This window comes from Numida meleagris, chromosome 2, assembly GCF_002078875.1.
Source record: "Numida meleagris isolate 19003 breed g44 Domestic line chromosome 2, NumMel1.0, whole genome shotgun sequence".
Classification (NCBI taxonomy): domain Eukaryota; kingdom Metazoa; phylum Chordata; class Aves; order Galliformes; family Numididae; genus Numida; species Numida meleagris.
The window spans coordinates 31,178,170-31,205,658 of NC_034410.1; the positions used below are offsets into that span (position 1 = coordinate 31,178,170).

The window sequence follows — 27,489 nt, forward strand, 5'->3', positions numbered from 1 at the left end:
GGGGAGGGGAGGGGGCGGGCTGTTGGATCAAAGCCGCGCAGCGTGGCGAGGCTGGTGGAAGGGTGAGCGGCCGGGGCTGTCAGGTGGGAGCGGAGGGGAGCGATGATGACGCGCGGCGGCCGTTGCGCTGAGGGCCCGCCGTCGTGAGGTGCGACGCGGAGAGCGGGGCGCGGAGGTGCCCCGTATGTACATAAGGGGCGGGGAGAGGCCGCCCGCTCCGGCCGGGGGCCGCACGGCGGGGAGGTGTGCGCCCCGCCGGCAGGGAGCTTTGGGGTGGGGACCGGTGAGCGGGCGGCTGCGGCCTGCCGGCGGCCGGACCCGGGCTTCCACCTCGCTTCGGGGCCGGTTCGGTTTCGTAGGTTTACTTTCTTTCTTGCCGGCTCCTGCCCGCCCGGCGGCGTCCGCGCGGCTTTTCTTCCTGTAGCGTCGGCTGTGCGTTACTTGTAATTCTTCAGCTGATTTGTGTGGAAGTGTCCGATGAGGTATTGAAACATCCGATATAACCGAAGCAGGTCTGGAACTTGTTCCGGACTTCTGAAAAGATGTTGTGGTTTCCTTCCTCGCGTGCAGTGGCCTTTCTGTCACCAGCGGTGAGTGCAGTGACTCTGCAGGATTTATGCCTGCCGTGTGCTCTAGTGACCCAGCTTCTGAAGAGGCTGGGCACGCTCACTGCCGTGCGACTGAACTGAAAAGGAGGGAAAATAGTTTGCTTAGCCCGTGTTGGAGCAAAGGCGGAACATTAGTAACAGTAATTTCCTTAAGTGTCTGTAATGCACTAACGTATCTCTTCCTCGTTTCTGCCGTCTCATTAATCACTCATTATTAATAACCTTTCTTTTCAGTTTCTTAATCCAACATGTTAGCATCCCGTAAATTCTTTTATGTATCTTGTCTCTAAAAGGTAGTGACAGATGGAAGGGTGCGCAGGTTCTGGGTTTGTGTGCCACAGAGCAGTGCAGAGAAGGATACGTGCTGTTTCTTATGACGAGGTGGAGTTTCTTCAATGCGATCTAGAGCAAACTAACAAATGTTTCAAGCTTTACTCCTCTCAGTGGGTGGCTTATGGGTGGAGAGGGATGGCTTTTCTCTTTGGAAATTGAGCTTTGTCACAACTGGGATTTTCATTTTTTTATTTTTTAACAAAGTCTTCAGAATATGAGCACACTGAATATAAAAGCTAACTGTGCATGAGATTTGTTCTGACTAATTGTGATGTGTTGTTATTCTGCTGCAAGTGTCATGAATCGGTATTTCATCCTTGTGAGAATATCAAAGAGACAGTATGACAATGATAACAATGCACTGTGAGCAGCATCTTGTTCTAGTGTTTCAAGTGGAGAGACTGCAGTTATAGATCAAACATGGAAATTTATTGCTGCCTTTGTTCCCAGTTTGACGCTGGAGATACACGCGTATAAAGCTGAAATTTTTGTGGCCTCTTTTCGTTATTTTATGTATTTCAATATGTAATTGATCAATAACTTGTTTCAGGTACTTGAGAACTCCAGAGAACTAAGCAATTAGGATTAAATTCATTTGGTCCAATGAATAGGTCTCTCTCTTAAAGCTTTTTCAGGTAAAAATATAGCTACTTCCAGTTCTTTTAGCCTCGTGTTAGTCCCTTGTTTTAAAACCCCTCGTGGCTTCTAGCTTCCTGAAGGAGGTGTGGGTATTAGCTAATCCCATGCTGTTTAGCTTGGAGATTGAATGTCATTTAACTGCTAAAAGTAAAATGTTTCCCCTGGAGTTCGTGAGCACTTGTACATTTTTTGAAAATAGTTACAAGCACCGGTTTTTGCATCTTGCCCACACTGTGAGTAGGATAACTGCATGCTGTCAGCTTAAATTGTCAGCCGTGTAGACAACGTATCTACAGACAAGTAAGCATCAAAAATACGAGTTAAGTTGTTTACAGTAGCTGTCAAAAATCTGCTGTGGAGCTCAGTCATTCAGATGAATGTGTTTTGCCCTGGTGGAAATTTACTGCTGAAATGTTCTTTATAAGGTATTTGTTATTTGAAAAGCTCTTTCAGCTGTGACTGAAATCTTGCACCGTCAGGTGGGCTGGATTTCCTGAACCAAGTGTTAGTAATAGTCTCTTAACTTTTTTTCTACATTTATCAGATTTACAAAAATTATTTTACTGTTTGCCTCTGCCTTTTAAAAGATTAATTTTGAACTAAGTGGGTACTTTATTTATTTAAAAGAGGGTGTGTGCTAATACTGGACTCAAGAGGACTTAAAACTTACTTCACTGAAGTTGATCTCTGCAGTAGTAACAAAGAAATGTGGCTACCTTGGTATAAACACCCTGGTTAAGTTTCTGGGTATCTTCTATTTCATTTGAAGAATTAATTATTTTGCTTTGCCTATCTTTGTGGTTGATGACTGTCTGTCATAACCCATATGATGCGAAGGTAAAATGACTGACCAATCTAGACATAATGAAAGATGCAGAAGGAATGAAATTGTCTGGCTTTAACATTTCCTCTACTTTCACTTTAGGCAAATCTTCAGCTGGGTCAGCTTCCTAGGAGAGGGAGTGTGAGTCTGAGGCCTGGTCCTTGCTGTAGCGTGACCGCTCAGCAGTGTTTTTGATGAAGGAGTCTTGCACATATCTATACTCAGTTTGAATTCTGCAGGTTTCCTGAGATAAAGCCAGATGTGTTACGTTCTTCCTCTCTCCCCAGTGGCATGCTCTTTTGTTACTGTTCACAGGAGTAGTGTTTGTATGGATGCTGCGTATACACATGTAGATGTGTTCATATATGACCAGTTCTACAGGGGCAGTCTTTCTGCCTTTGTAGCAGTCACTTTACTTGTTGGCTTTTACCCCTGCCCTCCCCCAGTTATTTTTAAAATATTCAGTGAAAATCTCTCTCAATAGCCCACGTTGATGGCCTTGAAATTATAGCTCCTGGTACAACTAGCTAAATTTAGCCAAATGTTAGCATTTCAGAAGGAAGCTCTGGGTTTTGAAAACACGGTGCAAACAGAGCTGTGAAATTTCACAGAGGAAGTTCTCGAGGAAGTGTTTTTTATAGTCCGGTATTCAAATGCAGTGAAAATATTGTGGCAAAACTACCAGAAGAAACTAGGGTGGTAACTCATGCTGCGCTGTAGCTATGGTTCTTGCGAGCATGTGTCCCTCTACAATGGCCTGAACAGTGGCAGAAAGTGAAGGAGAAGCCACTAAGAAGTTGAAGGAATCCTTTGAGGTCCATTTCAAGCTAGTGGGCAGCAATTAGAATATAATATACTGTCCCCATTGATATTTGCTTTAACTTGCTTTAACTTTCTTCATAGCACTTGCCAAGTCATTTCCCCTCTCAAAACCTTGGCTGACTGCCCGCAGACAAGGAACAAAGAATTTCTGTTGGTTGATTTTAGAAGCATTCGCTGACAGTGGCAGGCAAAACAAAGAGGAGGGGAGGAAGAAAAAGAGAGATGGAGAAATAGGTTTTTTTAAAAAAATTATTTTCTCCTGGTTCTCACCAGGAGTCACAGTTCTGTGTAACAGGATGTACATAATTTCTTTGGGCATCTACTTGTCAGCTGCACACTATGCAGGTTTTTGTCCTACTGCCAAGAAAATAACCAGATAAAAACACATATGAACAGAATGCAAGCATCATTCTTCTGCATGCTTATTTCTTTGTCCACATCTTCAAAGATTAGTTGGTCGGTGAGTACATCAACTGCACTTCTGTGGTTTTTGGCTTTTTTTTTTTTTTGTCAGTCATTCTTGTCTTCTTTGCTGCACAGAGACTGATCTGATAGGTCTTCGGATACCAAAGAAACTGTTCTCAGAATGGTAGGTGTGATGTCTGTCGGTTAAGTGACTATGATTCTGGAAGTTTTCTGTTGGAAAGTCAGAAAAAAGGTTTTGGAGGTCGTAGAGATAAATGAGGGATGGGTTTTAAATACACGTGTAAAAGAAAACTAAGAGGATATTGTTGAGAGAACTTTAGGAGCATTTCCAGGAGTTCTCTTAGGCCTTGTGATTTGGCTTTCCTGAAAGGTATGTTGATGTTGTGATGAGAGCACCATGAATTCCATTTACAGTTTATTGTTTATTAATACGATATTCCCCACTGTACTGAGAAATGTTTGCTGCCATAAATCTAACAGAAATTTCTAGTACAGACATAATTTTAGTACGCTGATTTAAAATCCCTGATGGTTTCATGAAGTTGTTACACTTCCACTGAGATTGTAAAAAAAAATAAAATAAAAAAAATCCTAATTTTGTACTGTACAATTATTTTGTAGTAATCATTAATGTCAGCTTTTATTGGTACTGGTCTAGCTTTTGTCAGCATGCTGTTCTTTTGTAGCATTTTTCCCCTTCATCCATCTGTAGTTGGATGCAGTATCCTGTTGGTTGTATCTGGCATTTCTTTTTTATCTGCCTTGATAGATCACTTTTTGTTTATACAGTTGATAATGATAATTAATCACAAAGCTAGACTTGCTTTGGAATTCACTGTGTCATGTTGTTGATCATAATCTGTCAGTCAGAAACAGAGAAGTATTATCGCAGTAAGTAATACGTTGAGTAAAATTACTATTTATCAGGGTTACTTCCTTCATGTATTAGTTTGAAACCTGCATAGATAGATCTCTAGGGTATTGCTGAGGAATTACGGCTTCAACATTTGGCATTCTGTCTTTCAAATATATAACCAAAAAGGTGATTTCATCAGACCGTGTGTTAATAATACTGTATTCAGGGCATTTTTCCTGGCTTCATCCTTAAAACCCTTTTGCATCTTGGAAAGCAGTGTGGCTCTGAGGCTTCTATTCCTGTCGTCCCCCCCCCCCCGCCTTATTGACAATGTTTATCTTTTTTGCTAAAGCTGCTTACTCGTAATTACCAAAAACACCTGATGGTTACCTGCTGCTTTCTTGTGCTCTTATACTCAACTTCATCTGTCCTGTCCTTTTTTCAAAGCCAGAAGGTACATACCATCTCTGCTGCAGTTTCAAATTTGCTGTCCTGATGCCATTAACCACTTATTGCAGTTTTTTAAGGGGGGATCTCTTGGACAGATGAGAAGAGCGATTGTGAATACGTACTGGTCCTTCATGAGCTGACTTACTAGCAGAACTGACAGTGCTGCAAGGTGCATTGTAACCTGTTAAGGAGCTGAGTATGCCTTGTTTTCGTGATACCCTTATGTTGTTTAAGAGGATGTATGAAGCGTTCCTTTGTCTTGCAAACTGTTGTGTTTCTTGTGAGGTACATGAATATTGTCTCTGTGTTTTGCTAGGAATAAATAAGGCAGAATGTAAGGAAAACTGCAGCACGATTCAGCTATCATGCTTTTAAGTATGGCTTGGTTTCCATGGAGCGGTGTCAGTATTCAGACCGAAGTCTGATGCTATTGTTTAAGTAGCATCAGAGAATAGAGCTTTGCTTTATTACAGAACATACAGTGGATTCTACCTTGCTTTTTCTTTGGTCTCTGTTTCTTCCGTTTCACACACTCATGATACAATTTATATATGACTTCGGAGCCAGTACACAGTTGAGAGGATAGAGATGTGGTTTATTTTGGAGAGGACGAGGTGCTTAGTTCATTGTTTTCATTGTCAGACGTGTCACTGTTGTGGTATCCCTGGATGACGTTAAATCCACATTGTCAGGCTTTGACAATAGATTTCTTAAACTACAGTGGCAGCAGTGAGCAAACCCGAAGTGTGTGTGTTGTGAAAGAGAAACCAAGTCTATGTTCTGGAATTGCCTGTAGTTCCAAGCTCTGCTGTTGCCTCTGGCTTGGGTTAATAATTTTGAAAATAATTCAGATATTCATGCCTGTGGAAAGGATTATCTGGAAGATGCTAATTTCTGCACGGTTCCTGGAGATGCCGTTTTGCTTGTGCACTTAATTTTTGTTTCATCCTTTTCCTCCATGGAATTTTAAGGTTTGTCTCATCTGTGCCTCTGTCTTCCTGATCTTCTTCGTTTTGTCTTCAGTAAGGGATGGTAGGAGCTCCAACAGCATGTAACTCTGTGTTCCTTTTTCCTGTCGTTCTCTGCGATGACCTCCTTCGCCATAAAATCATTTCAGCTGAGGCTGGGAGGGTGGTAAGCCTGAGTTCCCACACAGGCTGAATCACTGTGAAGAAGGAAGTCTCAGCTGCTTTTTTTTTTTTTTTTTTTTTTTTCCTTTTCATCAGTTAGTAGTAGGTAAAGAGGAATGGAAAGAATGAGGGGAAAAAACTACAGGGAACTATGTTAATAGCTTTGTACAAGTATGCTGTTATTTCATGAGATGTTACCTCTGTACTATTGGAAAAAAAAAAAGTCTATTCTGAGTACAAATGTTATTTAAACTATGTTCGTGCTCGGAAGTACCACCCTTTCAGGTCAACAAGAGTTACAAGGCTATTCCAGTCCATCCATCTTATTTATTGTGCTGTTTTCTTCCTAATGCGTGCACCTGCTGCTTGGAAGCCCTTTTTTTCCTGCCAGCGATTTGCTTGCTTTTATTTTTTTCCACTCTGCACTGTGTGATCTTGGAAGATTCTTGCAGAGTGTGTGTGTTAGGGGTCAGTGGAAGCGCCTGTTTCAGGAAGAAGTAAGAGGCCAAATCTCCAGAACGCTGAAATTACACTGGAATTCATACAAGGGGGAGGGGCTTCTTAAAAATGCCTTTATAGCATAGGAAGAACGAGAGCTCCAAACAGCTGACTTCCTTTTGGTAAACCTTATTCCCTGTTTCTTTCTCTGGGTTACTTATCTGGTGTTCTGGCAGTTGCCCAGCAGGTTGAGGAATTGATTTCTGTTAGATTCAGTGGTCAGCGTGTGCACTGTGAATCAAGTACGTGTGGCAAAGGCCCAGTCTGTAGTTCCTAGTGCTCTTTGGCAAGAGGTCATTCAATCTGTTCATCTTGCCCAGGACTCTTATCTTGGCTCGTGGTCTTATTTACGGTGTGATAGCAGAGTTACTGCCACTTCAAAGCTCTCTAGTGATACTGTCTAGTAAAGTGGTTCAGGATGAGATTTGAGTGGGAGATCTGTGGAGAGCCAAGCTTCATGAAAATTCTACAGGAGCTGTCTCTGTTATTTTCAAACAGAACATAAAAATCAGACGTGCACACTTGAGACTTTTGAGAAGGGGGATTGGAACTTCTGGTCGTTCTCTTTGAGAGAGGTATTGTTTGTTCTTCTGAGTCATCACATGAGTACACTACTTGGGTACCTCATATGTAAATGTTTTCCATCATGTTTGATGCTATCCAGGGATTATGTATCTGCATAATGATGTAGGTGCAGTAACCTATTCCTCGTTCGCACAGTTCTGTTTAACTCTTATTTCAGTACACCCAACATCAAAATAAGATGTTGTGTACTGACAGCTTATGATCGGTCATTCAATGTGCAATACCTCGTGACTTCCCAGCAGCTTTGTCCAAAGTCCTCATATTGCGCCTGGTTGGGGTTCAGAGTTTTCAGCGTAATGTTGATATATTACCTGAAGAATGAAGGTTGAGAAGCAATAAGCACAACTCAGAGCACTGCTGATGGTAACACCTGAATTTGCAGGCTGTGGTTTGTTGGTATTAGGCTGGTTGAAGTACTGAGCAGAGGTGATGAAACATACCGTGGAAACTGAGTTCAGTTTAAGTGAGTGCTTAGCTGGATGAGGACTGTAGTCTCAATATTCTGAACTGACTCTGTCTATTCAAAACAGAGATCGAAGCATCAGTATAGAAAGTTTGGTGAAGAGCTCTGCTAAATGTGTATCCACAGTCTAAAAACTGCTCGTGTCAGATTACGTGTGGGAGAGAATGGAGAAACATGAAAACATACTATTATGTAGAATTAGTTGCTTTTTGCAGACTGGGATAATAGAAACTTCAACTGTCAATACTCTTTCGAGAGGAAGTTTCAGAGTTAGCTGGGAGATGAGGAATATGAGGATTGAGTTCATTTGAGGAGAAAAAATGAATAAGAACACATAAATGTGTGTATGCAAATGTGATGATCTGGAACATATGTTCACTATGGCATAAGAAGAATGAGAGATTTCAGTGAGATTCTTATTCTGTTTTTTTCAGTTACTATGTTGAAATCAATTTTGGGGCACTCAAATATGTACATTTAAAATAAAGTGGATTTGGATTCTGTGATTTCCTCTAACGGTAGCTTTAAAACTGAAAATGTATTTCATTTTGAAAAATGCATGGCTCAAAGAGATCAATTTTAACTACTACATGGGGAAAATTAAGGTCTCTTAGTCCTGCACTTTGTCTTGTTTGAATCATTTTTTTCTTCCAGTACAGTGCTCCTTGAAGATGCCTGGCTCACTTTGCTTCAAACTGTCTGCCTATTTGCTGTTTAACTGCTGAAGTTTTCCTACTGCTTGTTCTCCTGAATCCTTAATCTGTCAAGTTGTCAGAAGTGGCTGCTATGGTAAGTTTTTTTTGTTTTTTGTTTTTTTTCAATAGTAGTAGCAAACTGCTAGAAGTGTGTGCAATGTGCATCTTTGTTTTGGTTTTATTTGTGAGCAAGGCACCAGAAAGGGGAAAAAGAAAACAACAAAAAACAACACAACGGTATTGTACAAAAACAGATGGCAACCAACTTGGAACTAACAAACCAAGAAGCCTTGTTTTTATCTCTCTGTATTGCCCAGTGCTTCTACGTGAACAGTAAGAATCAAGTGAATCATTTCACAAGTCAATTCTAGATGTTGCATTTGGGCTTAATATTTAAAGTACAGCATTTAAAATACTTAGAGTAACTTGTAAAAGCATAGCAGTTTTGGAGAACAAAAATAAAAATAAAAAGAGGAAACTCTGTCACAGCAGATGAGATAGAAGGATGACCGTACCTCTGAGCAGATGCAAATCCACAACTCTTTTCTAGATTCTGTAGTACTGTGTTTGGAAAATTTTATTTGTCCTTGATCTCAACAACTGTAGCAACTTGGAATAACTAAGTAATGTTTTACAAATTTCAGGAATCAAGACCAGCTACACCAAGAAGATGTGTTCGAGATGATCCAGCCAGAAGACTTTTTACTTCATAGAAATTCTGATTACATTTAATATGTAATATCATTTGACCAACCTAAGTTCAGTTATTTTTCTTGAAATTAAGACACCTGTGGCCTTCATCAGAAATGTTTCTAACATTTTCAAGAAAAAACATGTCCCAGAAACTAAGCATGTTCTTACTAGTTTTTGGAATCATTTGGGGTTTGATGTTGCTGCGCTACACTTTCCAGTATCCAAGACGTCAAAGCAGTGCTGAGTTGCGTGGTCAGATATTAGACCTAAGTAGAAGATATGTCAAAGCACTGGCAGAAGAAAATAAGAATTTAATGAGTGGTGGCAGTGGAGCCTCTGTAGCAGGATACGGTAAGAGGAAAAAGAGCATGCTAATTGTTCAGATAACTTTTTTTTCATTGAAACTGCAAGGCTGTACTTCTTTAAGTAATATATACTGCTCTTTAAGAGAAAATATCTCTGTACTAATTGTTTTGGTTTTAGTTTATTGACCAAAGTTGATATTTGAGATGTGGTAGACCTTGTAAAAAGCAGGTAAGTTTAAATGTTATCTTTGTCACAAATTTGAGAGAAGATAGTGGTGTGAACACAGACAGCAGCATGCTTAGCTCTTGCTGAAAGTTGTTTCTGGTACTGTTTTTGTGTTCCAGGCAACACCCCTAAAACTCTGAAGATCTTTCTCTGTCTCTTTATTAGTAAGCACGTGAGAATTTTTTTTCTTTTCCTTTCTCTATTTTTTCAGTCAATTTAGGCTTAAATATATTACAGTTTTAATCTAGGAAAAATAGTTACCTTTTCTTTCCTGCTTTGTAGCTTATGTAAGAAATGATATATTTGAACAGCAGTTTTTCTGTTACTTAGAAGAAAGTGTTTAATAATTACTCTTTCATGTGGGAAAGTATTGAAAAATATCACTGTCTGAAGCTAAATAGTGTCATAGGTGGATATTATGTGGGTGAAATTTGAAATACTGCCTTTGAAGAATCACAGCCCTTCTGCTTGAACTTGAAGTTTCATTCTTACACTCTTAATATTTAGCTGGCTTGCTTCACATCTTGCTATTCTGGGGGTATCCTCCTTTCCTAAAGTAGAAAAGAAATTGTATTAAAAAAGCCAAAAACATTTAATTCTCCCACCTTTGAGTTTGTACTCTCTTTGAAATAGGATGTTAGAGAGGATAACAAACTAAGATGGGAATGTTTTGAAATAGCAGGGTTGTTTTTGCATACAATAAATAATGGGAGTTTTTTCATTGTCTTTAGCTGATCTTAAGAGAACAATTGCTGTTCTTCTGGATGACATCTTACAGCGTCTTGTGAAACTGGAAAACAAAGTGGATTACATCATTGTGAATGGCTCAGCAACAAATACCACTAATGGAACTAGCAATCAAGTGTCAGTAAATTCAAGTAAACGTGCAAAAGCAACAGGCAACATTAGATAGCAAAGCAGGCTGTGTTGTGTTGCTACATGTATGATAGGTCGTAATTAAGACAAGCTTTTTATCTCTGGCTAGGGCAAAGCAGTAGCTGACTCTAAATGAAGCATACGCTATTCTGTTGAAGAATGTGCTGGGTATATATATATATATATAGGCCTAACTTATGTGCATAAGGTTCTCAAAGCACTATTTCATTGCCTTTGAGCAGTGCTTCTAAAGTGATCTTTGTTGTCTGTAAAGATATTTTGATATCATGATTTGATGTAGTATGCCAATGGATAATAACAGTAAATGGAAAGCAATGAGGAACTTAGAGGTAGGTTTATAAATGTATTTATTTAAGTATAAATATAGCATATCTTCTGGATAGCTGAGCAGCATTGTAGCTTATTCATTTTTGTGATCTGCATTAAACAGGTAACTGAGGAAAACATTGTTAAACCGATGTTAGAAAATGTGTATACTGAACAGTATTTTGTTACTCATTTACTAAAATATTAAATTGAGGATAGCGCGTTGGGAGGATAATGTTTTAGAATTGTGACCCAAAGAATGTCTTTATTTGCACTATCAGAATAGCTAGAGAGAATTTACTGTATATTTAAGAAAACCAATTATAATAAGAAAACATCCTAGGTAGTTACACTGTCCAGGTGAATCCTTATGTCAAAATTAGGGCAGTTAGAGTACCAGAAGCAAACATAATCTGTGATATCTTACAGGTATTTCTTACTAAGATATTTAAGTGTATGTATTTTGTAACTGCAGATGAAACTATTTAAGTGATGGAAATAAGTTTTCAATATGTGAATACTGTTTATTTTTATTCACTGCTGTTTCTTTTTAACTCTTGAGTAACTTGCAGTTTGTGATGAAAATAGCACACCATCTCCCTGAAATGCTTTCTTGATCAGGAGGGAGAGCAATGAAGGGAGACGAGGCATCTCTGCATTTAACAGAGATATGTACTGAAGGTGTCTTATCGTGGAATATTTCAGAGCTAAGGTAGTATTTGCCTTACGTCTAAGTTAGCCTTACAGCGAAGTGAATTGCAGTGTGGATGCACTGTATTTCAAAATGTTACTGAAGTCATATTCAAGTGCCACTGAGCCTGTTTTTCTTTTTAAATGTAGTGAATGGTGAATGTTTTGCAGGGAGGGGAAGGGTATGTTCAGGGACTTTTGCCAAAAATGTGCTAGTTGTTTATCTTTTAATGTGAGTGGGTTTTTTTCTCTGCTTTTTTTTTTTTGGCATTGGTCTAATTTTAGTTAAGGAAAAAAATGCAGTAAAGACGGAGGTGCTGGATGATATACCATCCAAAGTTATGTGTTTTATCTTTTTTTCCTGCTGTTACTCTGCATTTGTGTAATGGAAAAATATACTTAGAATCCTAGTGGGCAGATAACTGTTTTTTTCCTGTCAGATTGTGTGTAAAGTTGTACTTTCTTGCAAAAAGAGAAAAATAAATTTTTAATTGTACTTACAGAGACTCCTGTGTGTTGTGTTTTTTAACAATGCTGTCATTCTTAATGTGCTTCAGATGTTTTAGAGTTGGAAAATTGTATGTCTCTGAGGTTTAGTAGTAATGTCTAGTACTCTTCCAGCTGAATCACCAGATCCTCTTCCTCTCTAACGTTTGGGAAACTTTCGTCAGGCTAGAGGTGAGTGGAGAAAGATACTGAAATAATCTTTAATGATGAAGACCCCACTCTTAAATTAACAGTGAGGAAGACAAGTGTCATTTGAAAGTTTTTATTTGACATGTGGAGATAGGTTTTTACATCTATCTGTGCCTTTTATTCCTCGTGTATTTAATCTGTAGCAGTAGAAACCTTGGTGGTGGTGCCTCTTGGCACTGTAAAGAGTAACGCAAGTAGATTTTGTTTGTGTACGAAAGCGTCTTGTCTTTTTCTTGTAAGCGTATATGAAATCAAAAAGAAATTTGAGGATTGCTAAACAAGCCCAACAAAAGTTGCCAGGTGTATGTTTGTCACTGTGCACACACAGTTTGTGCAGAGATTTTTGGAAAGAGATGGATGCATATTAACTTATATGCAGTTATGTACCCCTCATAGTAATTCATGGTTCCATTAGTGAGCAGTTGCTTTTCTCTCTTATTTCAGTGTCACAGTGGCTCGTGGGAATTGTCTTGTACAGGGAGAACTGTGAACTAGCAATGTCACAACTGTTCCTTTCATAATACAGTTTATCAAGAAGCAAATTGAAAATACTCAACTAGCATGCCGTATCTACTTCTACACGAAAGCAGCATTACTAGGGCATATACAGCATTACGTCAGTATCCAAGATACCTCTTGCCCCTTTCTTTGTGGCCAGTCCTGTTTGGCGCTGAGTGGTCCCATGCTGCTCCAAGCAAATCTGCTCATCCACTGTTGGGATCACAGAATTTTACTGCTCTGTTTTTAATGAAATAAAAAGTAATAATATGGCAGAGTAGCACAAGAATGTAGGGGTCTTTGTAATCAATGTGGTGAAACATCCGTCTTCTTGGCATCCAGTTATGTGCCGCACAGTTGTCTGTGTTTCCAAGTATCTGCTCAGTATTTGTTTTTCATTAATGCTGTCATTTATGGGCTCTGGCTAGATAGATCATAATTCTGCTTGAAAACATTGGCTAATGCCAACGATACCAGATGGCATTGTCAGTCTTATGAAGGGGGCACATTGCCCAAGGGACCAAGTGCTTCCTTGTGCAGATACGTACTCTGGAAGTAACTGCCCCAGGAAGATGATTGGGAAAAATGATTACATGAACTTTGAAATCTGAGTTTGTTATGTTTTCTTAAAACTTCTTCAGAACACTCAAATTCATGGAATGAGCTAAATTTCAAAAACCCAGTTAACTGGTGTTTTATTTTAAAGATGATATGGAGTGTCAATGGACATCTTTGATGATTAACCCAAATGTGGCCTCCTTACCCAGGACTTTGGTTTGTGCTGCACAACTGGACAATTGTCTGCAGGGTTTGAGCTAATATATTTGACTGTATGGAAAAGGTTTTCTTTCAGAGGCAAGTTTTTATTTTATAGCAGCTAGAAAGGCGAATCAGACTTCTGCAATGTTGTATCCCACTCGCTTTGTTTTTGTTGCCCTGTTTTTTTTATATTTTAATAAAAGTTTTGTTACTTTTACACATTAACTATATATTTTGTGTGGCCCATTCCTCTTCATGCAATCATAAAGTCATTAAGATTGGAAAAGACCTCTGGAATCCAGCCAAAAGGTTGGACACCCATGGAATAGACTGTTACGGAACTGATACTTACAAAGCCTCAGGTTCTCCGGGCTGACGTGCACATACATTTTGTATTTGTTTAAGGTATCATTAAGATTATTAAAATGTGGCCCAAGTTAAAGGAAAAAATTCACATGACATAAATCTATGTAATCACACCACTTAAATGCCAGTGGCATCTCATGCTCTAGAATTAGCAGTAAGTGATCATAATTACTGCAAATTTCCCAACTCTGTTTCTCAGTACCTCCAGTAAAAACCTTTCACTATTAATTGGCCCTTGGTTGCGTACGAGCTTGCATATACCCTGTGGCATTCATCAGCTTCCTGTGGTTGGTCAGTAGATGTCTAATCATTGTCTGTTTCTCTGATGGCAAAACTGAAGAGGCCTGTGTTGACATCTTTTAAATGCCTGTGAGCTAGAGCTAATAACAAACTATATTTTTAATTTTAGCATATTGTATGGTCACTGTTAGAAGCTAATAGTGATTTTGCTTACTTTTGTTTTTAACTATATCAGGATATTGATAACGAACGTGGAGGGAGAAAACAATTGGGTGGAGACTGCATTATTCTTTATGCTACTCTAATTCTTCTAATTAGCTTCAGAGCAGCTAATTAGAGATGGTCATTTACCCAATGCATAGAAGTAGAATGGCTAATTACGACTTTAAAAGGATGACTTAGAATCTAAAATACAGTTATTTCTAATTTATTTATTATTGCATTAAGCTGTTTTCTATTTACGTAGGTATTCTGCTGAGATGAGTTTTAAGGCACTTCTCAAACTTGAAAGGATTTAAAAAAAAAAAAAAAAGCACTGAGTTGCACATTTCATTGTTAACAGAGGGCGTTAAGGGAGGCTGTCATCACCCCGCGCAGCATTAATCTGTTGCCTTTGATGTGTAGGTGGCACCTCAGGTCTCCCAGAGCTGTCCTGTGAGTGAGCGTCCATATGTTCAACCCACTTCGATATGTTCCGAGTGCTTGGGCCAGCAGTGCCCGTATGCTACGTGGCAGACGCAGGAGGTAAAAGAGCCATCTGGACTTGTGTTTCTTGAACTTACCTTGTAGCACTCCTCCTTTGCAGTAGCAGAAAGCCCCATGTACGCTACTCAAAATTATCTGATGGTTTACCATGCGAAGTCTAGTTTGGCTCGGTATTTAATGATTGTGATTTCAGATGCCCGCTAACAATCTCTTAGAAGGAGTGGGAGACAAGAGAAGGTTTTCTGAATTTAAAATGCTTTCCAGTACTTCTGGTATGACATGGGAGCAGTGTGTACTTGAAATAGCTGTGTTATAATTTTAGAAATGGATTTCTTTGCTAAAGTCTTTGACTTCTTATGTCTGTTCCCAAAGAAGTCTGTGAGCACAAATTTGGATCCAAGCAGATGCTGGGACACTGCTGAGCTGAACACTGGCTCTTTGTCACAAGATCACTTGCTGTGATCAAACCTGTTAAAAAAGCCTTGGTTTTTAAGGTGGAGGACGAGTAGTTGCGTGGTGTAGGTAGTCCAAAAAAATAGTTTCTTACTCTCAACACCTTTGCATTGACTGTTCACAGGTAGTCTGATGATGAAATAACATACAGATGAATGTAGCCCTCACCAAAATCTTCCTTATTCAGAAAGGCTCTGTACTCCAAACCCAAACTATTTAAGAGCACCATTTTTTATAAAGCTTGCTTGGATGAAGTACAGCAACCCGTCATACTGGAACTCTGCTCCTCCTGTGTGACCCAGGCTTGCCAGAGCTCACTCCTCACTTTATTGGCACCAGTGAAAAGTGCATACGGATGAGCCATTCCAGTTTTAGAGCAGCTCCTGTACAGTACTGTGTTCCCCAGTAGGTGCTAATTCCCTGTTTGCAGAGCTTCTCATCCTGCTTTCCAAGTTCTCTCTCCCCCGTCTGTTTCAAAGTTTTGGACCCTGCAGGAATTCTCTGTTTCTTGGAGAAATGCTCCTGACATCTCTGTGTCTTCCTCAGCTAGCTGCTGCTTTGGAGCAGTGCTGACTGCCACCATGACTTGCTCCCACATCTCCTCTGCCTTTAAGACGTGCTAGTTCTGGGTACAGAGCTCAGAGGGACAGGTCTGTGTTGTGCTGCAGTGCTGGCTGCTTTGCTGCCATTTCTTATGCGCGGGGTGTAGCCACAGGACTAATGACCAAACCACATGCCCCGGCACCTTACTCAGATTCTGCTGGAAAGCTGACAGTGTCCATGTGGTTTCAGCTCTCCAGGGGAAGCATTGGCAAAGTGCTGCTTTGGTCCTTGTGATATCTCTTCACCTTCTGTTTCCTTGCTGGTGCCTTGCCCGGTGCAAAGCAATCCAGGGATTTCTTTGAACTGCTGTATGTTTTTCAACAGGCATCTGTCACTTCCCTGATTGGAAAAGCTTTCCCTCTTGGATCTCGCTGTGACAGCCTGAGTACGAGGTCATGGCTTATGTTAACGTGCAATTTAAACATCAATTTACTAAAGCTCAATTCAGAAAAATACATGACATCCTCTGCTCTCGCGTTCAGTCTCTGTGTGTAAAGTGCGAGGGTCGATATGTTTGTATCAGGCGGTGAATGCACAGATAATGCAGTAAGTATCAGAAACAGCCACTGTGGTCTGCTTTTTGCAGGAGGAGTTGTGCTGCTGCTTGTGACACAGCAAGAGCTAAGGGGGAACTGCAGGTTGCCAGAACCACTTGTGGCTATGGGCCGTTCCCTCAGTTGCCCTCCTTTTGTCTTGATCTATGAACATTTTATTTCATAAAGGACAAGCTTGCAAAGAACATCAGTGAGTTGGAGGTAAGATTTATGATTTCAAGAGGCAGCTCTGGTGTTCTACATGAAATAAATCTTTCAAGCTGTTCTGGGTAAATGGAAAGTGCTTTTAGGACCAACAACTCTGGATTCTTTGTCAATGATGGGGACTGTGCTCTAAGAAGCTGTATAGCAGAGTTTCTCAATGCCACAGCTGGGTCACACCATAGAATCATAGAATGGCCTGGGTTGAAAAGGACCTCAAGGATCATCAAGTTTCAACCCCCCTGCTGAGTGCAGGGTCACCAACCACTAGACCAGGCTGCCCAGAGCCACATCTAGCCTGGCCTTGAATGCCTCCAGGGATGGGGCATCCACAACCCCCCTGGGCAACCTGTTTCAGTGCATCACCACTCTCTGTGTGAAAAGCTTCCTCCTAATATCTAACCTAAATCTCCCCTGTCTCAGTTTAAAACCATTCCCCCTTGTCCTATCGCTATCCGCCCTTGTAAACAATCATTCCCCCTCCTGTTTATACGCTCCCTTCAAGTATTGGAAGGCCACAATGAGGTCTCCTCGGAGCCTTCTCTTCTCCAAACTAAACAAGCCCAGTTCCCTCAACCTTTCCTCATAGGAGAGGAAAGGTTGCTGCATCCCTCTGATCATCTTAGTCGCCCTCCTCTGTACTCATTCCAAGAGCTCCAACATCCTCCACATTCTATGTAGATTCTTTAATTCCCCAGAATGAAATGCTCCATAAGGTCTAAGTTCACCCTTGGAGGTACCTTTAGGTTTAGGATATACAAAAATACATGCAGGTCTGGCAGAATCATAGAATGGCCTGGGGAGAGTCCGGGGGGAGGTGGGCTCTTTGTTAAATGTGTACATTGTGGGATGAGTCATATAATAGTTATCCTCAACATCAAGAATTATGCAACATATGAAGGCAGCTCTGAAAGCAGTGCCTCCAATTTCGTTATGTTGGCCCACGACGTCAGAGGTGGATGTTGGGGACATGGCAGCAGAGGTTGAACCTTCCTGCCAATATCCCGTTACATATCATTGCCGTGTGACCGACAGCAGCAGAGGGGCAGTCTGACAGAATGGCGGCTGACATGGAAGTGCTCATGAAGCAAAGGGGTGTCACTGAATTCCTCCATGTGGAAAAAATGGCACCCACTGACATTCATTGATGTTTGCTAAATGTTTAGGGAGGCCAAACAGCGGGTGTTTGAACAGTGATGCGGTGGGTGGTGCCAGTGATGAGACGTGGTGTCACCCCTACGAGGCAGAGTCAGATTGACAGTCTGTGGAGTGGCAACATGAATTCCCCATGGAAGAAAAAGTTCAAGACACAGCGTTCAGCGGGTCAAGAGATGTGCTGTAGTAGTTTCCATGGAGAAAAGAAACATTACTTTTGGAGCAACCCACATACATAACATCTTAAGCTGCTGTTTGATGGTTTTACACCTCTTCCAAAATACTACTTTTCTAAGCTATTTGTTGATGAGGAAATATTTAGAGAGGTTTTGCTTACAAAATTGCCTCATTTTACTCAAACTAGAAATTAAAAATGCTCAGAGCAATGGATGGAGAAACTGCCACCCTTATGCCAAAATCACCCTTGCAGAAATCTCTTTTCAGTAAGCATGACACAAAGTCCCACTTCTTTGCTGTATAGCTTTTGTCTGCTAAACTGAACATGAGAATTTAAGTCAGGAGAACAGTTTTACAGCTGAGCCAGTGCCTGCTTGTTACAAGCATCTTGGCCACCCACTCCAAGGGAAGAACCTTTCTTCTGCCACAGGATTTTCAGTATCTAAGGGAGAGCTACAGGAAAGAAGGGGACAGACTCTTTAGCAGGGTCTGTTGTGATAGAATGAGGGGAAATGGTTTCAAGCTTAGAGGGGAGATTTAGGTTGGATGTAAGGAAGTCTTTTACAGTGAGGGTGGTGAGGCACTGGAACAGGTTGCCCAGTGAGGTAGTGGATGCCCCATCCCTGGAGACTTTCAATGGAAGGCTGGATCAGACTCTGAGCAACCTGATTTAGCTGTGCATGTCTCCGTTCATTGCTGGGGAGTTGGACTAGATGGCCTTCAGAGGTCCCTTCCAACTCTAAGGACTCTGATTCTGCGAGCATTTGTATGTGGGTACTTTGGGTGTGCAGCCCTTAACCACACAAGCAATGCCTCCACCCCTACTACCCTGAACAACACCGACGGCTTCCGTGGTATTGCACGAAAAAGCAGCGAAAGCCAAACCACGCAGGGCTGGGTTAGCCTGTGTTTCACACAGCGCGTTTCCAGGACTTCTGTTTGCTCGCAGCGCACGGCAGCAGGACGAGAAGCACGCATGGCTGTTCCGGCAGCAGCCCGGCGCTGGGTGCAGCAGGGCTCGGGGTACGCGCGCGCGTGATCGGCTCGGGTGCGCGCACTGCTACCCGTCGGTGCGCACGGGCGGCCGCTGCCCGGCGGTCCGGGCATGGAGCGGCTGCGGGCCGACGCGGCGGCGTTGGAGGAGTACTTGGAGTACCGGCGGTGAGAGCGGGGCCGGGACCGGCACGGGAATCACGAGGGGAGGGGAGGGGAGTTCTGGAAAGCGCACGTGGGTCGCACCGAAAGTAATGCCTCCCGTTTACTTCCATGGAAACTGCAACAGATGCAAAGAGCGCGATAACTCTGTTTGACAGAGCAAATTCTCAGCCACAAGACGCTACTTTTCAACACAGTCACCACCATCAGCTATGCGCTGTCTCCGGTGATGAACGAGAGCCTGCATGCCACACTCACAAGAATCTGTAGCAGCAGAGGTGACCCGCTGTTTCACAGCCACTATGACAAACAACAGCATTGCTAGGACAATGTTGCCCACACAGTCCATCTTTCATTGGCTCAAACAGAAGGCACCAAATCCGGACTGTACGATGGGTGTGGTAGGAGAGCCCAGCCAAGATCAGCAATGTGCTCCGGCCTTCTAGCTGGGGTGGGGCCTGGCGATATGGTGTTACAAGAGAAAGGCTGTCCTCTTCTCTGGCCTGACTCTGGCTGCTCGAGCCTTCAGCTCAGTCAACACTGCAGTGTAGTGGTCAGAGTTAATGGTTCATCCAGGCTCTAGGAAATCCAGAAGGATCACCGCTTTCCTGTCCCAAAAGAAGGTGCACATTTCTTTACCCGCTGGTAAAACATGGTTGTGTCTTGAACTTTTTCTTCCATGGGGAATTCACCTGTTGCCGCTTCATGGACTGCTATACTGACTCTGGCTCGTAGTGGTGACACCACATCTTGTCACTGGTAACAGTGTGATCCAGGAAACTGTCACCTTCAGCTTCATATTGGTTCCATAGGTCCTGACAAACTCTCTGAGAGAGCTCTTCCTGTTCCTGTGTGAGCATTCGTGGGACTCACCTGGCACGAACCTTGCGGTATTTCAACGTTGCCACCATCGTTTCCAATGTATTGAAGCTGATATTCAGCTCTGGGCACAGTTCTATTTCTAATCAGCTGATTCATACAGATGAGCTGATTGAGACACTCTTTATTTCGTGGCGTGACAGCTGTGCATGGCCAACAGCTTGTGGCTTGTGTTTTATGTCCCTGTTGTCACTGCTGAAACGCACCACCCACTGCCTCGCTGTGCTCACATCCGCTGCTTGGTCTTCATAAATGTTCTGCAAGCGTTGATGAATGTCAGTGGGTGCCACTTTTTCTGCAGAGAGGAATTCAATGACATACCTTTGCTTCATCCACAGTTCCATGTCAGCCACCATTCTGTCAGACTGCCCCTCTGCTGCCATCTGTCACAGGGCAACTACATGTGATGGGATGTTGGTGGGAAGGTTCCACCTCTGCTGCCATACCACCAACATCCACCTCTGATGTTGTGGGACAGCATAATGAAATAGGAGGCATTACTGTTGGAACAGACCTAATATATTACTAGAGTAGTACTCTGTAATATATGATTTTTTGCTTCTACTGCAAAAAATACTGTTATGTATTGTTTGAAAAAATATATTGGAAAACCTTTTACTTTTTCCTTTTTGACTTTTTTTATGACATGCTTAACAGAATTGTAGGTGATGATGACAGAGGAAAGCCTTTTACCCCTGAGGAATACGAGGAGTACAAAAGAAAGGTGCTACCCATCCGGCTGCAGAACCGGCTGTATGTCAGCTGGAGATCCCCCATGGGCATGGACTGCAAGCTGGTGGGACCAGAGACGCTGTGCTTCTGCACTCACCGGTGGGGTTCTTTGCTTTTTTCTGCACCTTTGTATTCTTTTTACATCAAGGAAATTTACAGTTTTCCACATCCATTAAAGTACAGACAGGCAAGTTAATTTAAGGTTTGTTTTGGAAAATTAGATTTCGAATCGGAAGAATTAAAAAAAAAAAATCTAAATCCCAGTAACTTTTATACAGACCAGAACAATTCTATAGCCATCAATAAATTTGGCTTCAAGGCACAAGTTATTGTAGATCAGATTGATTGTGCTGGTATTATCTGTAGATGAGATTGATTCCAATATTGTTATCAAAATGAAACATAACGATCTGTAATATTTATAAAATAGATGGATTTAAAAGTACCTGATATTAAGCATCTAATTAAACATCAGTAATTAACAGTAATTAAGATAATTAAAGATACTTCAACTCAGAAGTTGTAAGCTAAATTACAAGCCTTCCAACTAGTTTTATGACACACACTAACAAGGTTATAAAAGCTGTTATTTTTGCCCATTTCAGATATAAACAACACAAAACGGACTACGAAGTGATTCCCAAAGACCGTCCCATCCGCGTGCCGTGCAGAGTGAGCCGCTGCCCGTGCCAGTCCTACCACTACGTTCCTCTCAATGGCACGCAGCCCATCCGCTGTAGGTGCAAACACTTTGCTGATCAGCACAGTGCAGCTCCTGGATTTTCCTGCAATTCATGTAAGTTATCATCGGCTTGCTGCAACCTTTGCTAGTAAACTGGCCAGGAGCTGTGTCTGCCCAGAGCATTGTCAACGCTGTAGCAAAGCAGCTCCTGAAGACAGTGGTTGTTGGTCCAGAAATGCAAATGGCAGCAGAATCCCAAGCAAAATGTTTTGGAAAGCATTAGGGGAAGATTTTTGGTTCACTTGATTGAGGTCATTGTGATGAAACAGCAGTAGTTATTAGCCATAGAAATTAAATAATGCACAAACTTGTTTTTCTTTGGAACCTCAAATCGTATTAGCTGAAGATTTTTTCTTAGATTTCTGTAATATTAGTGAATTTCTTGAAATGTATTTAATATGCGCAGTAAAAATCATAATCGGCTTTTGCTGGATGAAGTGAGAATCATGTCCCACGGGATTGACATAAAATATTTATATGACAGCCTTTCAAGAGTTTGCTCTGAGTAATGTGTGAGACCTAAATGTGCAACTGGATGATTCAAAATGGAACCTTAGAACAAAGTGTTTTGAATAATCATTTATGTTCTGCACTTTTTCTCGTGTTTCTCAAAAACACCAGGCACTTCTGAGAGCTCCAGAGATCGCACAGAGAAGGGCCAAGAATGGCTTCTATGTTGTTTTATTGTACTGGTACTACTCGAGCCCAGCTGTCAAACCTAATGTGGTAGATAAATTAGATGTAATATTAAAATTAAAAAAATACTTTATGTATTGTACGTACTGTATAATGTATGAAAATACAGAGTAAGAACTCTATGACTGAAGAGTGCCTAAAATGAAGTAAGCAAGCCTTTAACAATTCTAAGAATGTGTTTCTCGAGCTTATGACACAGGTCTTACAACAGAAATTCTCCCTTGGTGCTCTACAAAATGACCTGTAACTGAGATTAGTTAGGGGCAGGTCATAAGTAGATTTGTAATGTAGTCCAAGAAGAATAATGAAACATTTATAGTTCTTGAATTTCTTGTCCAGATCTCTGCTCCAGCAGGGCTTTATGATATTTGGTCTGAGCCTTACTTAGGGCAGATAGACCTCTGCCCTATATCTGTTTCATATAGTGATGAAATGAGGCTGAAATGCTTCAGCAAAGATCAAATCATGTACAAGCTTCCGCACAGAAGATGTGGCTGGATGCTTTTGCAATGAAGAAACTCCAGTTTTTGACAAGATCAGTTTGGAGAAATAACATTTTGTCTGCTATGAGGCATAAACTCCATTATCATCAAACTCATAACATTTATTTATTTGTTAATTAGGTTCCGCGTGTTCAGGATTTCACAGTTGCTTTACCTGTGGTTGTGGTCAGCCAACATACGCACATGAAACAGTAGTGGAAACTAAACAGGAGCGGTTAGCCCAAGGAAAGCCAGTGGGGCAGGACGTTCCCTATGCTGCTATGGGAGGACTGACCGGTTTCAGTTCGCTGGCAGAAGGCTACATGAGACTTGATGACAGTGGAATAGGTGAGTGCAGCTCACCTAAGATAAAATTTGAGTGCTCCAGCTTGGTGTTTTTGCAAAGCAGTCATTCAACAGAGACTTTCAGAGTCTGAGGGTGAACTGGATCAGTAGGAGTAGGACTTAAAGACAGATTTTTTTCCAGCAGTCCTTATGTGTGAGGAGGCCACTGTGATTGTCCTGTCCAACTTCCTGCAGTGAAATGATCAAAACGATGTTCTATCAATAATTTCAGCATTCAGCACAGTAGCTTCTAGTTGAATTGGAGTATGTATTTTAGAGATAATTCTGCAACTTGCTATTTTTTTGCTTATTTTCATTTTGTAGTTATGTTAATCCTTTAGCATAATTCTGCCCAGATCTTCCTTTTTTAGATTATTCCAACATTTAAAAAAATGTCCAGTGCCTGTTCTGCACACACACACACACACACACACACACACACGTACACACACACACACAAAACAAATGGACTTTGAAACCTGTGCTGCTCTGACGTTTTGCATCACATAGTAATGGACATATTTTGTCCTGAAATACTGTTTTGTTTATTAATTCCATGCACCCACTGTTTCTTTGTCAAATTCTGATCTTCTTTGCTGGGTTTGTTAGTAGTTTCAAAGCTATACTGTAGCTGTAGTAACTAAAGAACTGAAGCCTTTCATTTCTTTTGAACCATCCTCTTCTGTGTTTTTCTGCAGCACTGTTCATATGAATGTGTACCTTTGTTTTGACACCAGCATCTATGTTTTTAATGCGTCTTGCAAAGTGAAGTTTTGTTTTCATTCAACTTATTTTTTAACAGGGACTCTTTCAGCTGAGTTTTTAGAATCCCCTGTAACCAGCATGGATCATCCATTTCTAAAGGCATTTCAGGGACCTTCTAGCTCTGCTCAGACCATCTCACAGATAGCAGGTGGTATATTAGTAGAATAATACCTCTTAGAATAAGTATATCATATAAAATAGAATTTATTTATGAGTTGTAGCATGTTTAGGGATAAAAATCAAAGTTAAATACTAAAACAAGTGTTGATGCTTACTTATCTGAAAGTTAATGCAATTGTTCAGCTCAATCCTGTGAGAATGCCTTCTTCCAAAAAGTCTTTTCTGCATGGAATTAGTCATCAGTTATGCTTACTTTACGTCCCTTCTTTTGAATAAGTATTGAGCAATTAATATCACTACTGAATTCCTATTTATCGTAGCTGCTAGCCTTAGACTAAAAGGGATACTCATTAGTTCAACTTCTGGGGTTTGTTACTTGTATGTAAAGATGTTTTACTGTATCCATACTACATCTCATTTTTAAATGAATTTTGCCAATACTGTGGAATAGTGAGTATCATTAATGCAAATGTTTTTGTTTTTTTTTCCCCGTAGGTGGTTCTAGTGCCACAACACAAGTTTCTAATGAAAGGCGTTCAGAAGAAGATGACATGGCTTATTTTGAAAAACGTTATCAGGAGCGGGCAAGTTATCATATTTATTGCTTAATTTAAATATATTCTCACAAAGAGATGGCTAAGAAGGCTAAACATCTAATTTATTCAAGTGGCATATAAATGTATTGCATCATTTCTTCTCTATCTGTGAAAAAGTAGCATATAAGGTTTGAAATACAGTTACGTGCTATTGCAGGATGGAAGTGGTCAGTTATGTCTGGGTTGGTATTTGCCTTAACCGGGCAGATTTTTATCGTGTTAACTCTGCATAGCATAAAAACAAACTAACTCCTAGGAGCTTAACTGCTGTTACGCTTGCTCCTTGCAACAAGGTGTGTTTATAATGAGAAAGCTGTTTGAGCTTTGTGAAACTTTAAATCATTCTCTTTATTTTGGAAATCATTACAAAATGTGGTAAAATATTGCAAATATGGGATCAATTTATAGGAGAAAATGTTGCCATTGCATTCAACTTGCCAAGTCTTTTCTCCCTGCCAAGATTTTCTTTTCTCTGCAAAAGTTAGGAGGGATTTCAGTTACAGACCTCACAACTCCAAATAAGGAAAAATGTTTTAAAATGAGTTCCTGTGTAGACCACCTACAGGAAAACTTAGCAGTCCATTTGCTTCTATACATCCTTTGCTTATTTTTCACACAGTTTTATAGGAAAGAAAAAGCATGTTAAAAATATTGTTTTATTTTTCCCTGCTTTTCTGATAGCTACATATCCCTTTAGTATAATTGCTCTTAAATAGTATTTCAGTCACTTTTGTAATAACACACGAGGACAACTGTTGCTTCTGAAACCAACAGTTATATTTTTTTAAATTAATAAGTCTTACTACAGAAAGGATCAGTTAAAATGGATGTGTGTTGGCAGGTCATACCATGCTGTAAGAACCTACTATGTGGAAAAACCTGCTGAGAGGAGGAGGTGACCTTGTGCTCAGCAAGGAGACGTTGAGATGCAGGTTTAACATCGACTTCAGCAACAAAATTTCGTTGTGATTTTGTGCATGGTGGTTGCTCTGTGTTTGTTACACAGCTGTAATAAAACACCTTTAATTTTCATTGAGATTAAGATTAATCTGTGAACTGAAGGACTTTGGCCTTGAGGGATACACTGTGGAATACTTAGATTGCCATTATCAGAAATAAAGGCAGTCCTGGCTTGAATAGCAGAGAAACTGCAGAGCTATGAAAGTGCTCCTTTGTCACCTTGATTCAAAAGTGAGTGAGCTTCTGAGTTGAGCTAATAATAATCTCTACCTCTCTCTATCCCATAAATCACTGCTAAATGTGTGACTGGTTGTAGAGGTTCAATACTGCATTGTTAGCCTACTTGCAAATTAACTCTTGACTCACTGTTGTGACTTTCTTTGTTACAGCTGAGAAAGGAGAAGGCTGCTAAAGGAAAAGAGAAAGGTCCGGTGCCATCAAAGAAGCCATGAGATTAATGAATAAACATTACGTACATGGTTAATCATTTATTACTTGTTGATTACATGTTAATTACATATTAATTGTTTATTATTGAAGAATATTTTGTCACTGCACCTCGTTGTTTACTTCTTTCTTCACTTTGTTCTGTTCTTTGGCTGAAATTAATTTTTAATTATCTTGTAATAAATTTACTACTTTAATCCAAGTATTTCTAATTGCTCAAATTGTTATATAAGCACTCTTTTGAGAATGGAAAATAATATTTAGAGATTTACAGAACTGTTCTTTAAGGTCTGAAAGAATAAGCATGTTTTTAAGTATTACACTGCAGCAAGGCAAAGAAAGTATTATACATCCTATTCTTAGACTTCTATGATGCACTTTATTTGTAGAATCGTTAGAACTCATCTTGTTCATGGATTTGTACTTGGCAGTGTTTGTTCTATTAACGTTGACATTTTAATCTTTAAATCGTTTATTTTTCTTTCTGTTGGTTTTGTCTCCATTGCATAAAATTCAAACATACCTTTTGTCTCACTCTTCTCTAGGCTCTGTGCTTCCAGTGTATCGTTGTTATGTGTGAAATTCCATATGCTTGTAACCCCATTTCCATGTATTCTTACTGGCTAGCTGAAGGGATCCTCCTGTCTGCATAACAGTGACTGTTACACTGAACTTTTGACAACATTAAGTGGAAGTGAATATGCTATTTACTGCACATAAATAATTATATATCGCTTGATATAAAGTTCTTAATCCAACGGATTCTCTTTCATCATATCTAAAGCAACAGAGTCCCTCAGGATAGGAGATGTCCTTTTGTTTCGTTTGCGCACATGCACAGCTGTGGTAGCATATGTTGTACTAAAGGTTGTGGACATTTGTGTGAAAACTTAAAACTTGGTAAGGCTGCGTGGTGCTTTAGGTCTGTTAAGCAGCTTGGTGCTGAATACCTGGCTGAGGCTGCAGAATGGTTGGAATTAGGGAGGCAAAAACAGTGCCTGAGTTAACTTTGTAGGCTCCCCTGAAAACAGAGATTAAGTTGGTTTGTCCTTAAAAGTACTTGAACCATCTCCTGGACTGAAGGTTTTCAGGTGGTGTGTGTCTACTGAGACTTTACAGCAAGAGCTGGGAGAAGCTTTAAAAGCTTAGATTCCTGTAAGAGAGGTGAATCCACTGTGATGCTTGTATGTGCCATACTGGCAGAGGAAATCAGCTGAGGTGGAATGCATTTAGGCAACTTGCTCTTTTCTTCAAATAGCAGCTGTGCAAAAAAGGAAGGCTCTTGGGAGTGCATGTGAGTCATACAGTGACTGATGGAGGAGGCTGGATCTGAGTGCAAAGAGAATAAAGGCTTGATTGCCCAAATTCAAGCAGGAGTAGTGACCATTCACCTTTACTTAACAGTATGCTGTGTTGCCGTTACCAGTGACACTAATCAGAGAGGTTAATCTATTACCTTAGTTTAAATGCATAATATATTGAAATACATACTGAACGTTTAAAAAGTTTCTTTACCTTTAAATTCTACACTGTTACACACAGTTTTATCTTAATAAATAAAAATACTAATTTGAGCTCCCTCTTCTGGTCCTTACAAGCAATCATTTCTATAGTTCCTCTACTTGGGAGTTTTCACAGTAGAATTACAAGAAACAAAAAAACATAGATAACACTTTTAAAAAATGGCAAATGAAAAATAAAAAAAAACTTGATTTCTG

The 27,489-nt window shown here is 40.5% G+C and overlaps 2 protein-coding genes across 13 annotated transcripts in view; both read left to right on the forward strand.

Moving 5' to 3' along the window:
• Positions 1 to 11,947, forward strand: part of CCDC126 (coiled-coil domain containing 126) — a 12,052-nt gene extending 105 nt beyond the window's left edge. Inside the window, exons 1-4 of one of the 10 annotated variants that reach the window (XM_021389251.1) lie at positions 1 to 83; positions 8,293 to 8,422; positions 8,973 to 9,372; positions 10,284 to 11,947. In XM_021389251.1, the coding sequence (XP_021244926.1) occupies positions 9,135 to 9,372; positions 10,284 to 10,465 (420 nt within the window). In that variant the 5' untranslated portion in view covers positions 1 to 83; positions 8,293 to 8,422; positions 8,973 to 9,134 and the 3' untranslated portion in view covers positions 10,466 to 11,947. Of the gene's footprint in view, positions 149 to 373; positions 591 to 8,287; positions 8,423 to 8,972; positions 9,373 to 10,283 lie in introns of those variants that run through there. The other 9 variants (XM_021389244.1, XM_021389246.1, XM_021389247.1 and 6 more) reach the window with 9 other exon arrangements.
• Positions 18,789 to 27,351, forward strand: FAM221A (family with sequence similarity 221 member A). Of its 3 annotated transcripts, none has more exons than XM_021388550.1 (7): positions 18,789 to 19,013; positions 20,544 to 20,717; positions 21,224 to 21,414; positions 22,680 to 22,886; positions 23,686 to 23,796; positions 24,264 to 24,352; positions 25,206 to 25,631. In XM_021388550.1, the coding sequence occupies exons 1-7, from the start codon at positions 18,958 to 18,960 to the stop codon at positions 25,248 to 25,250; spliced, it is 873 nt and encodes a 290-aa protein (XP_021244225.1). In that variant the 5' UTR covers positions 18,789 to 18,957; the 3' UTR covers positions 25,251 to 25,631. The 3 variants fall into 3 exon arrangements, with proteins under 3 accessions (XP_021244225.1, XP_021244226.1, XP_021244224.1); XM_021388549.1 differs by lacking the exon at positions 25,206 to 25,631 and adding an exon at positions 25,714 to 27,351 and having other exon boundaries at positions 18,790 to 19,013; XM_021388551.1 differs by lacking the exons at positions 23,686 to 23,796; positions 25,206 to 25,631 and adding an exon at positions 25,714 to 27,351.

Excerpts from the sequence above, each read along its gene's own strand:
- FAM221A (XM_021388549.1), top strand. The coding sequence starts at position 18,958 with ATGGAGCGGCTGCGGGCCGACGCGGCGGCGTTGGAGGAGTACTTGGAG. Across the intron at positions 23,797-24,263 it reads GACCATCTCACAGATAGCAG|GTGGTTCTAGTGCCACAACA; the intron begins GTGGTATATTAG and ends TTTTCCCCGTAG. Across the intron at positions 24,353-25,713 it reads AAAAACGTTATCAGGAGCGG|CTGAGAAAGGAGAAGGCTGC; the intron begins GCAAGTTATCAT and ends TCTTTGTTACAG.